We start from the raw sequence: 13,127 nt of genomic DNA on the forward strand, positions 1-13,127 counted from the left end.
GTTCTGGAAATGGTGATATGGTCGCACAGAGCCCTGATCATAACATTATCAAAACTTATGGGATTACAAGAAACAGAAGGATTTGTGTAAGCATACATACACAGAAGATAGGTGGTTCATCAAGATGTTTCGTACAGTCTACCTGCTGAGTTACTTCAAAAACTGTGTGAAAGTATACCTAGAAGAACAAGGCAAAAGGCGGTCAGACCAAACATTTATCTGATTTAGATTTTTATTTTGTTCATTCACTTAGTATTTTGTTAACTGATAAAAATAATCTCTTAGCACTTCAAGTTTTTAAAATATTCTTACTTTGCAACATTTTTTACAAACCTGCCTAAAAGGTTTGCACTATACTGTACTGTATATTGGAGAAAGATTTTCCATTTTGGTTGTGTTCTGCATCATGAAGTTTTTTAAATGATAGGTCCTATTTACACTGCAATAGCATACACGTACAATAGCATAGATAGTTGAAATGCTGTTTTTTTTGGACGAAGTAGCCATATTTTTAATCCTGTACTGCCCTTTTAATTTTCTACAACATTTATAGTGTTCATTTACATCTTTTTCTGTTATTTGATGCAGAAAGCTGAAAACACACTTACAACAGCTTCGATGGAAAGGGGCGAAGAGTGCAAGCAGAGAATACGAAGAGCGATCATGCGCTCGATGCCAGAAAGCTCTCGGAAGATTGCTGAACAGAGGGGCTGTCTGCCATGGCTGCAGTCACAGAGTGTGCCAGGAATGCCAAATTTACCGCTGCAGCATTGTATGGAAGTGTACTGTGTGCAACGCTCATGGGTAACAAACATCAATTCTTGCATTCAACTGTGTGAACATTTTGAAAATAATCTATAACAAGCATATTAAATACATGAGGATTTAGTTGTATCTTTTGATTTATGTCTGTGACCCAACTATCTTATGATTTTATCATAAGAAAAACTCTGCAAATTGTGTTCTGCTAGTGCAGACTTTACTGTGTATGAGATATTTCACAAACTAACAAAAGTCTTTGAGTATAGAGGTGGGCCCTGTCTTATAACTATGCAGTACTGTACAAGTTACACAGTAAAAAATAATCCTCATTGGCATTATTTTCAGCCATTTCATGCTTTAGTACTTACAGTTAAATATACTGTATATGGCTAAAATGATACAGCCAGTGTCTGATACATGCTGCCCGTGGATCGTACAGCATGTTATCGGTCAGGTTCCCTTTAATATTAGATTTCTAACCTATAGACCATACATGTCAAACTCTGGCCCGTGGGCCATATCTGACCCGCAGGGTGGTTTTACTTGTCTCACGACACCAGAACCACCACCCCTATGTGGGGCCATTATTCTATATGGAGGACTATGTGGGGCCCATTATGCTGAATGGAAGACTATGTGGGGCCCATTATACTGTATGAAGGACTACGTGGGACCCATTATTCTGATGGAGGACTATGTGGGGCCCATAATACTACATGTAGAACTATGTGGGGCTCATTATTATGTATGGAGGACTTTGTGGGGCCCATTATTCTGTATGGAGGTCTATGTGGGGCCCATTATTCTGTAATGAGGCCTACGTAAGGCCATTATTCTGTATGGAGGACTATGTGGGGCCCATTATTCTGTAAGGAGGACTATGTGGGGCCCATAATAATGCATGAAGAACTATGTGGGGCTCATTATTCTGTATGGAGGACTTTGTAGGGCCATTATTCTGTATGGAGGACTATGTGGGGCCCATAATACTGCATGAAGGACTATGTGGGGCTCATTATTCTGTATGGAGGACTTTGTAGGGCCATTATTCTGTATGGAGGACTATGTGGGGCCCATTATTCTGTAATGAGGCCTACGTAAGGCCATTATTCTGTATGGAGGACTATGTGGGGCCCATTATTCTGTAAGGAGGACTATGTGGGGCCCATAATAATGCGTGACGAACTATGTGGGGCTCATTATTCTGTATGGAGGACTTTGTAGGGCCATTATTCTGTATGGAGGACTATGTGGGGCCCATTATTCTGTAATGAGGCCTACGTAAGGCCATTATTCTGTATGGAGGACTATGTGGGGCCCATTATTCTGTAAGGAGGACTATGTGGGGCCCATAATACTGCATGTAGGACTATGTGGGGCTCATTATTCTGTATGGAGGACTTTGTGGGACCCATTATATTGTATACTGGTTGGCCCGTGACTTTTGTCCCAGTTTTTCATTTTGGCCCTCTGTGTGTTTGAGTTTGACATTCCTTCTATAGACCTTTAATTTTGGTTTTCCGATATGTCTGAAATCATTGGCTGTCCATAATTTTTAGATAAGTTCTAAAATTAAGTTATAAATTAAAAATCAGGTTGGCAATTCTTAATCATAAAGCAGTCACATTCAATACATACCAAAGAAAAAAAAAATCATTCACACTTAAGTATTGTAGACTGGCAGCCACCTTCTCCTGTGCGTTGCAGGAGGAATAGAAGTGCTGGTTTCCATATGCACCTCCGTTCTATCTGATCTATAGTGAGTGACACCTATGGATCCAATAGCAGCACAGATGAGTGCCAGTTTCACCTACTAGTTCTTGCACCTCTTATTAGGTTGCAGCTTCCTTATATACGGATATGTTCACACGTGGTAGACTTGTTGAAGAAATTTCAGTGACTCTCTTGTTTATCTGAATGGATTTTGCAAAAAATCACAAGCCGACGAAACAACCCAATTCAGATGTAAGGAGCTGAAAAATTTCTGCACTAAAATTTGACATGTGTGAACGTACAATAATTGTGTATTTGCACAAGCTGGTTTTATGACATTTTTTTTGGTATGATTTTCTATGTCTATACTTGGAGCAAATTAAAAGTGTTTGATAAAGCACCACAATTAGGCATGTGATAAAGTAAAATAAAATTTGATGATATTACAGATACTAACATTGATGCTGTTTCCCCTATGCAAAACAGGGACGTTAAAATAAAGACTGGCGAATGGTTTTATGATGAAAGAGAAAAAAAATTTCCATCTGCAGGTAATATTTTTTCGAAAAACATAAGTTGCACAGAATTGTTACAGGTATCAAGGCTTTTTATTGTGAATACAAATTCTATTTGCTAATAGGTACATCAGACTACATTTGCAAGAATTATGATTTATGTGGAGCAAGACAGACGTGCACAATTACTGCTTAATATTGAGGCGTTCTCTAAATGACAGCTTGGCTTAAATGAGACCACAAGACTGTGAAGGCATAACAGCAAAATACCAATTTCACCCACTTCCCATAATAACCATAAAAGAGACAGAGTTTATCTTGTTGGGTGGGAATCAGTCACAGCTTTATTATAAAACGTATATGATAATCTTTATAAATCAACACAACTAACCATAAGGGATATGCCAACACCACTTCCAGTGTGAAATTCTGCACTAAGCCTGGATTCTCATAATTTTGAATGCCAAAGAGTGGTCCGGTCAATTAGACCTGGCTCTGACCTCCACCCAACAAAAAGAGAGTCTGTTCCAAACCATCTTGGATGCCTGGGAAGAATATGTTCAAACCAATATCCGTGAGGTGTATTCCGACTTGCATCATTAAACGTCTAGTATCCCCCTCCAATTGGCGATGTCTGATCACTGCACCATCACAGAAGCGGACACGACTAGTTATTTGGGTATTTTCCATTGTAAGAGTCTGCTTAATCGCATCTGCATCCCGAGAACCCTGCCACACTAAGAGAGGAAAAATCTTCGACCATACGATTCTGAGCTCTGAAAAGAAACCAGAGAAACGGTCCAGGTTAGATCTCATAAGAGTGAGGAGCTCAGCCAACTTCAAAATGCATAAATCACTACCAACCCACGTACGTGCAGTATTAAGATAGTGGGAGCGAATGACTATTGATGGAAACTACATCAGAGAAAACTTGTTTCAAACTTAAACCCCTGATATCCCCCCAGGAGACCTCTAAACTACAAAAACCCACATTCCTGTCTCCAGGTCGATCATTAGCCCTCTGGGTGGCCCAAAATACGTATGAGTGGCCAAAGATCTATATGGTTGGTCTAGTGGAATCTAAGAAAAGAAAATTTTTTAAATTAACATTTATCATTTATTTATATACAGCTCTGGCAAAAATTAAGAGACCACCGAACAGTTTTCTATTGGAAAGCATGGAAAGACTGGTGGAAAGCATGCCAAGATGCATGAAAGCTGTGATTTCTGAACTGTTCCTGAGTTAAAACATGAGTAATTTGAGGTCTGAAAGCACTGTTTCTTTTTTAGTATTTTAGTATTTTGACGCTTTATCATTTGCTGCAAATAAATACAACATTTTTAGCTTTGAATTTCGGAGACATGTTGTCAGTAGTTTATAGACTAAAGCAACAATATACATTTTACTCAAAAATATACCTATAAAGAGAAAAATCAGAGAAACTGAAAATTTTACAGTGGTCTCTTAATTTTTGCCAGAGCTGTATATATATATATATATATATATATATATATATATATATATATATATATATATATATAGTACAGACCAAAAGTTTGGACACACCTTCTCATTTAAAGATTTTTCTGTATTTTCATGACTATGAAAATTATACATTCACACTGAAGGAATCAAAACTATGAATTAACACATGTGGAATTATATACTTAACAAAAAAGTGTGAAACAACTGAAAATATGTCTTATATTCTAGGTTCTTCAAAGTAGCCACCTTTTGCTTTGATGACTGCTTTGCACACTCTTGGCATTCTCTTGATGAGCTTCAAGACGTAGTCACCAGAAATGGCCTTCCAACAATCTTGAAGGAGTTCCCAGAGATGCTTAGCACTTGTTGGCCCTTTTGCCTTCACTCTGCGGTCCAGCTCACCCCAAACCATCTCAATTGGGTTCAGGTCTGGTGACTGTGGAGGCCAGGTCATCTGGTGTAGCACCCCATCACTCTCCCTCTTGGTCAAATAGCACTTACACAGCCTGGAGGTGTGTTTGGGGTCATTGTCCTGTTGAAAAATAAATGATGGTCCAACTAAACGTAAACCGGATGGAATAGCATGCCGCTGCAAGATGCTGTGGTAGCCATATTGGTTCAGTATGCCTTCAATTTTGAATAAATCCCCAACAGTGTCACCAGCAAAGCACCCCCACACCATCACACCTCCTCCTCCATGCTTCACGGTGGGAACCAGGCATGTAGAGTCCATCCATTCACCTTTTCTGCATCGCACAAAGACACGGTGGTTGGAACCAAAGATCTCAAATTTGGATTCATCAGAACAAAGCACAGATTTCCACTGGTCTAATGTCCATTCCTTGTGTTCTTTAGCCCAAACAAGTCTCTTCTGCTTGTTGTCTGTCCTTAGCAGTGGTTTCCTAGCAGCTATTTTACCATGAAGGCCTGCTGCACAAAGTCTCCTCTTAACAGTTGTTGTAGAGATGTGTCTGCTGCTAGAACTCTGTGTGGCATTGACCTGGTCTCTAATCTGAGCTGCTGTTAACCTGCGATTTCTGAGGCTGGTGATTCGGATAAACTTATCCTCAGAAGCAGAGGTGACTCTTGGTCTTCCTTTCCTGGGGCGGTCCTCATGTGAGCCAGTTTCTTTGTAGCGCTTGATGTTTTTTGCAACTGCACTTGGGGACACTTTCAAAGTTTTCCCAATTTCTTAAAGTAATGATTAGAGATGAGCGTTGTTCTACTCAAACTGTTCGCCAATCTCAAATTCGAGCTGTTTTGGGCGGTGTTCGAGCCGTTCGGCGAACACGAACAATTTGAGAAAAATTCGGCTGTTCGAGGTTATGTTCGATAACTGTTCGTGCACCAAAATCATAACTGGATTTTTTCTCAGTAATGATGAAAATTAATGTTAATACGCAGTTTGAGTGTACAGCGGGGTGGGGGGAGGGGCAGGGGATGGATCTCTGCAGGAACAATGAAGATCTCCATTTTTTTTTCTCTTTCCCGCATTTGCAGTGGGGAGGTGCAATCTGTCAGCCTATCAGCAGCGCACACACGGAGCGAAGTGCTTTTTTTCACACAAGCAAGGGCATGTGTCATTGGCAGTGTATGTCACATGTCCTTGCCCTATAAGACCAAGCCATTTTCCCCGTCGCCACCATTTTCTCACTGCTGCAGCTGCGTGTTAGACGGCACCGCTGTTGCTGTGTGCGCTATACCTTGTTAATTTCAAGCCAATTTTCGCACAAATATACAGATAGCTTGGGAGTAGGGAATAGTTGTGATTGCAGTCCTTTTAAGGACTAGGTTACAGCATTTCCTACGACTTTTATCAGGGAGGTCTGTGCTCTTAAATAGATAGGTTGTGGGAGTAAAGACTAATTGTAATTGGAGTCCTTTTCAGGACTAGGTTACATGAGTTCCTATCAGTTTTTGCCAGGCAGGTCTGTGCCAGTGCTGTGCAAGTTTTTTTCACAGCATTTGGCTGAATCTAGCAAAGCTAATCCTTTTTGGCCTATTGCAGAGTGTGTTAGTCAGTGGAGTAGCCTATCTGTGTTGCAAGATATAACACCTGTGTATAGAATACCAATTTTTTTACTGCACCTAGTGAAGTAAAATCTTTTGGGCATAGCATCATTCTATTAGTCCATCTATACTGACCTCCATCAGGTTGCAAACTGAATATAATTTTTTTCTGCATCTAGCTCTGAAAAAATATTTGGGCTTCTAGCGGTGTGTGGGACTTGGTCTATTAGTCCATCTATACTGACCTCCATCAGGTTGCAAATTAAAAATAATTTTTTTCTGCATCTAGCTCTGAAAAAATATTTGGGCTTCTAGCAGTGTGTGGGACTTGGTCTATTAGTCCATCTATACTGACCTCCATCAGGTTGCAAATTAAAAATAATTTTTTTCTGCATCTAGCTCTGAAAAAATATTTGGGCTTCTAGCGGTGTGTGGGACTTGGTCTATTAGTCCATCTATACTGACCTCCATCAGGTTGCAAATTAAAAATAATTTTTTTCTGCATCTAGCTCTGAAAAAATATTTGGGCTTCTAGCAGTGTGTGGGACTTGGTCTATTAGTCCATCTATACTGACCTCCATCAGGTTGCAAATTAAAAATAATTTTTTTCTTCATTTAGCTCTGAAAAAATATTTGGGCTTCTAGCAGTGTGTGGGACTTGTTCTATTAGTCCTTCTATACTGACCTCCAGCAGGTTGCAAATTGAATATAATTTTTTTCTGCATCTAGCTCTGAAAAAATAGTTGGGCTTCTAGCGGTGTGTGGGACTTGGTCTATTAGTCCATCTATACTGACCTCCATCAGGTTGCAAATTAAAAATAATTTTTTTCTGCATCTAGCTCTGAAAAAATATTTGGGCTTCTAGCGGTGTGTGGGACTTGGTCTATTAGTCCATCTATACTGACCTCCATCAGGTTGCAAATTAAAAATAATTTTTTTCTGCATCTAGCTCTGAAAAAATATTTGGGCTTCTAGCAGTGTGTGGGACTTGGTCTATTAGTCCATCTATACTGACCTCCATCAGGTTGCAAATTAAAAATAATTTTTTTCTTCATTTAGCTCTGAAAAAATATTTGGGCTTCTAGCAGTGTGTGGGACTTGTTCTATTAGTCCTTCTATACTGACCTCCAGCAGGTTGCAAACTGAATATAATTTTTTTCTGCATCTAGCTCTGAAAAAATAGTTGGGCTTCTAGCGGTGTGTGGGACTTGGTCTATTAGTCCATCTATACTGACCTCCATCAGGTTGCAAATTAAAAATAATTTTTTTCTGCATCTAGCTCTGAAAAAATATTTGGGCTTCTAGCAGTGTATGGGACTTGGTCTATTAGTCCATCTATACTGACCTCCATCAGGTTGCAAATTAAAAATAATTTTTATCTGCATCTACAGTACCTCTGAAAAAATATTTGGGCTTCTAGCAGTGTGTGCGACTATTTGTATTAGTCCATCTATACTGACCTCCATCAGGTTGCAAATTCAAAATAATTTTTTTCTGCATCTAACCCAGCCAATAGTTTTGGCCTAATACCACAGTTTGGCCACTCAGCTCTGCTCGGTTACCATCCATTGTTTTTTGTGTGCAAACAACTCCAGAGTTGTGAATTAGTTAACCACCAAAATGAGTGGAAAAAGGCCTGCTGCTGGTGGAAAGGGGAATAGGCGTGTTGGGAAGGGGAAAAAAGGTTGTGTCCGTGGGGTAGGTGTTAAAGCAACAGTAACATCTGCAGAAGAAAGACCATCTTCCAGCCAAACTAAAATGTCTACTTCTTTTAGCGGACAATGTGATAAGATCCCTTTCTTACGGCCACGCCAATCGCTACAAATTCCAGATGAGGCACAAAAACAGCAGGTGCTTCAACGGATATCAAGTGCTCCTTTAAGTGGGCTCTCCTCCACATCAACTTCAACATCACAAATACTCCAGTCCTCAAAGGTGTCACCCAAATCGCACTTGCTTCCTCACAGCTCCCAAATCTCCAGCTGCCCGTCTGAGTATGAGGTAGAACAGATGGTTGAGTCTGCAGAGCTGTTTACTCATACTATAGCCTGGGAATCAGAGGTCGACTCCAGCGCTTCTGTGAATCCAGACGAGGAAATGATCTGCACTGATGCCCAGAATCTTTATGAGTCGGATCCAGGACCAGACGCAGAAGGTTCTGACCATAATGTAGACCCTCATTCCCAAACTGTAACTCCTGTTGGTGGAGACAATGAGGAAGACGATGATAAGACTCAAATACCTGATTGGAGCGACAACTTTAGTTTTTTGTCAGGGCAGGAACAGGTTGGCTCTGAGGACGACGGGTGTGATAACGCACAGGGTGATGATGATGAGGTCGGAGATCCCACTTACTGTCAACCCACAGTCAGCCAAGAGATGAGGTCAGCAGAGGAGGTGGAGGAAGATGCTAGTGACGACGAGGTCAGGTTGCGCCTTCCTGGACAGAGACGTAGTACTGGAAGCACGTCAACAACTGCATCCTCAAACACAACTCTGCCTCTCACCACAAGTCGTGGTGGCTCTTCAGGTCGCATGGGTGCTAAGCCTTGCATAGCCTGGGCATTTTTTCAGATCGATAAAGATGACCCAACTCGTGTTATCTGTAACATTTGTCAGCAAAAGCTAAGTAGAGGCCAAAAAATACATAGTTTGAGTACTTCATGCATGAACCGGCACATGGACATGAAGCATAAGTTGCAGAGGGGAGGTCATTGTGCTACAATGCGGCCTAGCCGGCCGGGCCAATCACCGTCTGCCATATCTTGTGCATCCGCGGCCTCTTCATCCTCTGTGACTGGGGGGACAGCAGTCACACCTGTTTTGGGGCGCAGACCTGCCACCTCTTTACCCGCAACAGCCAGCGTGATTGGCAGGTCATCATTTTCTTTGGAGGTGGTAACACCAGCTGGTGTTGAGCGCTGTCCGACATCGATAGCACCACCTTTGGATCAAGGCAACCTAACATGTCCGCCTGCATCTTCCTCACAGACCGGCAGTTTGCCGGGGACACCCTTATCAACCCCGTCTAAGCACAATAGCCAGCCCTCGGTCCCTCAGATGTGGACAAGTAAAAGACCATTTCCTCCTAGCCATGAGAAAGCTAAGAGGTTGAATTTCACCATCTGCAAGCTCTTGGCTACAGAAATGCTGCCTTTCCGCCTGGTGGACACAGAGGATTTTCGAGACCTTATGTCCGTCGCAGTGCCCCAGTACCAGATGCCCAGTCGGCACTACTTCTCAAAGAAAGGTGTGCCTGCGCTCCACCAGCATGTCGCACACAACATCACCGCTTCTTTGAGAAACTCTGTGTGTGACAGGGTGCATTTCACCACAGACACTTGGACGAGTAGGCATGGACAGGGGCGTTACATGTCGCTGACTGGGCACTGGGTAACTATGGTGACAGCAGGACAAGGGGCTGCTGTCCAAGTCTTGCCGTCCCCACGAGTTGTGCGTCAATCCTCTTTATGTCAAAGTTCCTCCACTGCTTCTGCCTCCTCAACCTCCTCTCGGTCTTCCACCTGCACCCAAAGCCTGTCTGGTCATGCCACAAGCTTTCTAACTGCGCAGAAGGGATCCTGCACACCTCCTTACTATGCTGGCAGTAGGGCTCAACGTCATCAGGCGGTTTTTACATTGAAATGTCTGGGAAATGTGAGTCACACAGCTGAGGAGTTGTGGTCAGCTCTGGAGAACCAATTTCATGAATGGTTGTCTCCACTGGACCTGAAACCAGGGAAGGCCGTGTGCGACAATGCTGCAAACCTGGGTGCGGCCCTTCGCCGGGGCAATGTCACACACGTGCCTTACATGGCTCACGTGTTGAACCTGGTTGTCCAGCAATTTTTAGCCCACTATCCCAGACTAGATGGCCTTCTGCAGAGGGCACGGTCGCTGTGTGCTCACTTCCGCCGTTCGCATCCCGCAGCTCAGCGACTTACATCTCTACAGAAGTCGTTGGGCCTGCCACTTCACCGGCTAAAATGCGATGTGCCTACCCGGTGGAATTCAACTCTGCACATGTTGCAGCGACTGTGGCAGCACCGACAAGCCCTGGTGCAATACGTTCTGACGTATAGCCTGGGCCAACGAGATTCAGAGGTGGGGCAAATCACGCTGGAGGAGTGGTCTCAGATCAGGGACCTATGCACCCTTCTGCACAGTTTTGAAATGGCGACGAAGATGTTTAGTGCTGACGATGCCATTATCAGCATGACTATTCCGGTGATTTACATGCTGGAGCACATGTTAAACAGAATTCGGAGTCAGGTGGTGGCACAAGAGGAGGTAGAGGAAGTAGAGGAGGAGGAGTTGTATGCGGAAGGGCTAACATCTGCAAGGTCCAGACGGTCGGCAGCACCAAGGCGGCAGGCATGTGAGGGTGGGGGAGATGGTTTTACCAGGGCGCATGGTAGCAGCCAAACTAGTGAGGAAGGTGCAGGAGCCCAGGAAGAAGTGGAGGACGAACTGATGGAAGACTCATCAGATGAGGGAGACCTTGATCACATTTCTGTTGTGCGAGGTTGGGGGGAGAGGACAGAGGAAGGAAGCATGATTGTTACCTCGCCACCAACACAACAGGGACTTGGTGCTCCTGGATGCGCAACACACATGAGTGCCTTCTTGCTGCACTACCTGCAACATGACCCTCGAATTGTGAGAATTAGAAATAATCCTGACTACTGGGTTGCCACACTGTTAGATCCCCGGTACAAAAGTAAATTTGCAGAAATTATTCCTGCCATAGAAAGGGATGCACGCATGCAGGAGTATCAGCAGAGACTGTTGCAGAATCTTACATGTGCTTTTCCACAAAATACCAGTGGTGCACGTAGTGAATCTCACAGTTCCAACTTGCCAACCGTGGGACCGTCAAGTGTTCAGCACTCAAACCGTAACAGAACCACAGTATCTGCTGGTAACATCAATTTTGCGGAATCATTTCACCACTTTTTTAGCCCATCCTTTGCAAGGCCACAGGAGACAAGAAGTCTGACACATAGTCAACGCCTAGAGACGATGGTACAGGAGTATCTCCAAGTAAACATTGAAGCCACGACTGTGTCACTGGACCCTTGCTCTTTTTGGGCTTCCAATCTGGATAAATGGCCGGAGCTAGACACTTACGCCTTGGAGATCTTGTCATGCCCCGCAGCCAGCGTTCTGTCTGAACGTGTGTTCAGCGCTGCTGGTGGTGTGCTGACAGATAAGCGCACGTGGCTCTCCACTGATAATGTAGACAGACTCACGTTCATAAAGATGAACAAATCATGGATCCGAAACGACTTTTCTACCCCTGTGTCATCCTGGGGAGAGTAAAAGCTTGATGATTGGTTAAAATCACCCTACCAACCGTTTTAAGCTTTCAAATTACTAATCATGTTTATCTGTATCTTGACTGGAAAATAATTTGGGCTTTGTAGCAGTGTGCAGCACTGATCCTATTAGGCCATCTATACTAAAGCTTCACCAGATTTAAAATTAAAAATAATTTTTAGCTGCATCTAGCCCGGAAAATAATTTTGGGGCTCCGAGATGCGCAAGGCACATAAGTGCCTTCTTGCTGCACTACCTGCAGCATGACCCTCATATTGTCAGAATTCGAAGTAATCATGACTACTGGGTTGCCACACTCTTAGATCCCCCAAACTTTTCGATCAACCTTTTCATTTTAATAAAGACCAAAAAAATGGTCATTTTTGAAATTATAAGCATTAGCAGGTTGTTAGAAACTGAAATCAAACAGTTTTCAACTCAAAACTTTATTCTAGGTGATGTTACATTTTCACATAGGACCCCTTGTTCGAAAGGAGCTTCTGAACTCTCTCGTCCATTGAATTTGTCAGGTTTTGGATGGTTTCTGCTTCAATTGTTTTGCATGAGGACAGAATACCCTCCCAGAGCTGTTGCTTAGATGTGAACTGCCTCCCGCCATCATAGACACTCCTTTTAATGATGCTCCAAAGGTTCTGAATGGGGTAGAGGTCAGGGGAGCATGGGGGTCACACCATAAGTTTGTCCCCTTTTATGCCCATATCAGCCAGAGATGCAGATGTTTTATGTGCAGCATGAGATGGTGCATTATCATGCAGAAAAATGATCTTGCTGTGAAATACACGGTTCTTCTTCTTGAACCATGGCAGGAAGTGCTGTTTGAGAAAATCCACATACATTATGGAGTTCATCTTTAGCGCCTTCAGGGATCCTAAAGGGGCCGACAATCTCTCTCCCCATGATTCCAGCCCAAAACATTACTCCACCTCCTCCTTGTTGGCGCTGTAGCCGTGTTTGCGTGGGGTGTCCATCAACCAGCCATCCTCCACTCCATCCATCTGGACCATCGAGCGCTGCACGGCACTCATCCGTGAACAAAACAGTTTTGAAATCAGTCTTCATGTAATGTTTGGCCCACTGGAGCCGTTTCTGCTTGTGTGAAGTGGATAGAGGAGGTCGACAGGATGGCGCATGCACAGCTGCAAACCTCTGAAGGTCCCTGCATCTTGTTGTTCGGGGGACGTTGGAGGCACAAGCAGCTTCAAAAACTTGTCTGCTGCTATGACAAGGCTTTTTTGCCGCTGCTCTTTCAACCTGACGTAATTGCCTGTAGGAAAGAGTCCTCAATTTGCCCTTATCAGCAC

At 43.2% G+C, this 13,127-nt stretch overlaps 1 protein-coding gene across 5 annotated transcripts in view; it reads left to right on the forward strand.

Moving 5' to 3' along the window:
• The window catches only part of SYTL3 (synaptotagmin like 3), a 250,595-nt gene that overhangs the window by 140,166 nt on the left and 97,302 nt on the right, over positions 1–13,127 (forward strand). For all 5 annotated transcript variants that reach the window (XM_073671356.1, XM_073671357.1, XM_073671358.1 and 2 more), the window contains 2 exons: positions 589–804; positions 2,962–3,026. In XM_073671356.1, coding sequence (XP_073527457.1) covers positions 589–804; positions 2,962–3,026 — 281 coding nt within the window. The remainder of the gene's footprint in view (positions 1–588; positions 805–2,961; positions 3,027–13,127) is intronic.

The sequence above is a fragment of the Phyllobates terribilis genome, unplaced genomic scaffold (assembly GCF_046119375.1).
Source record: "Phyllobates terribilis strain yellow unplaced genomic scaffold, ASM4611937v1 Scaffold_3__8_contigs__length_932513732, whole genome shotgun sequence".
NCBI lineage: Eukaryota > Metazoa > Chordata > Amphibia > Anura > Dendrobatidae > Phyllobates > Phyllobates terribilis.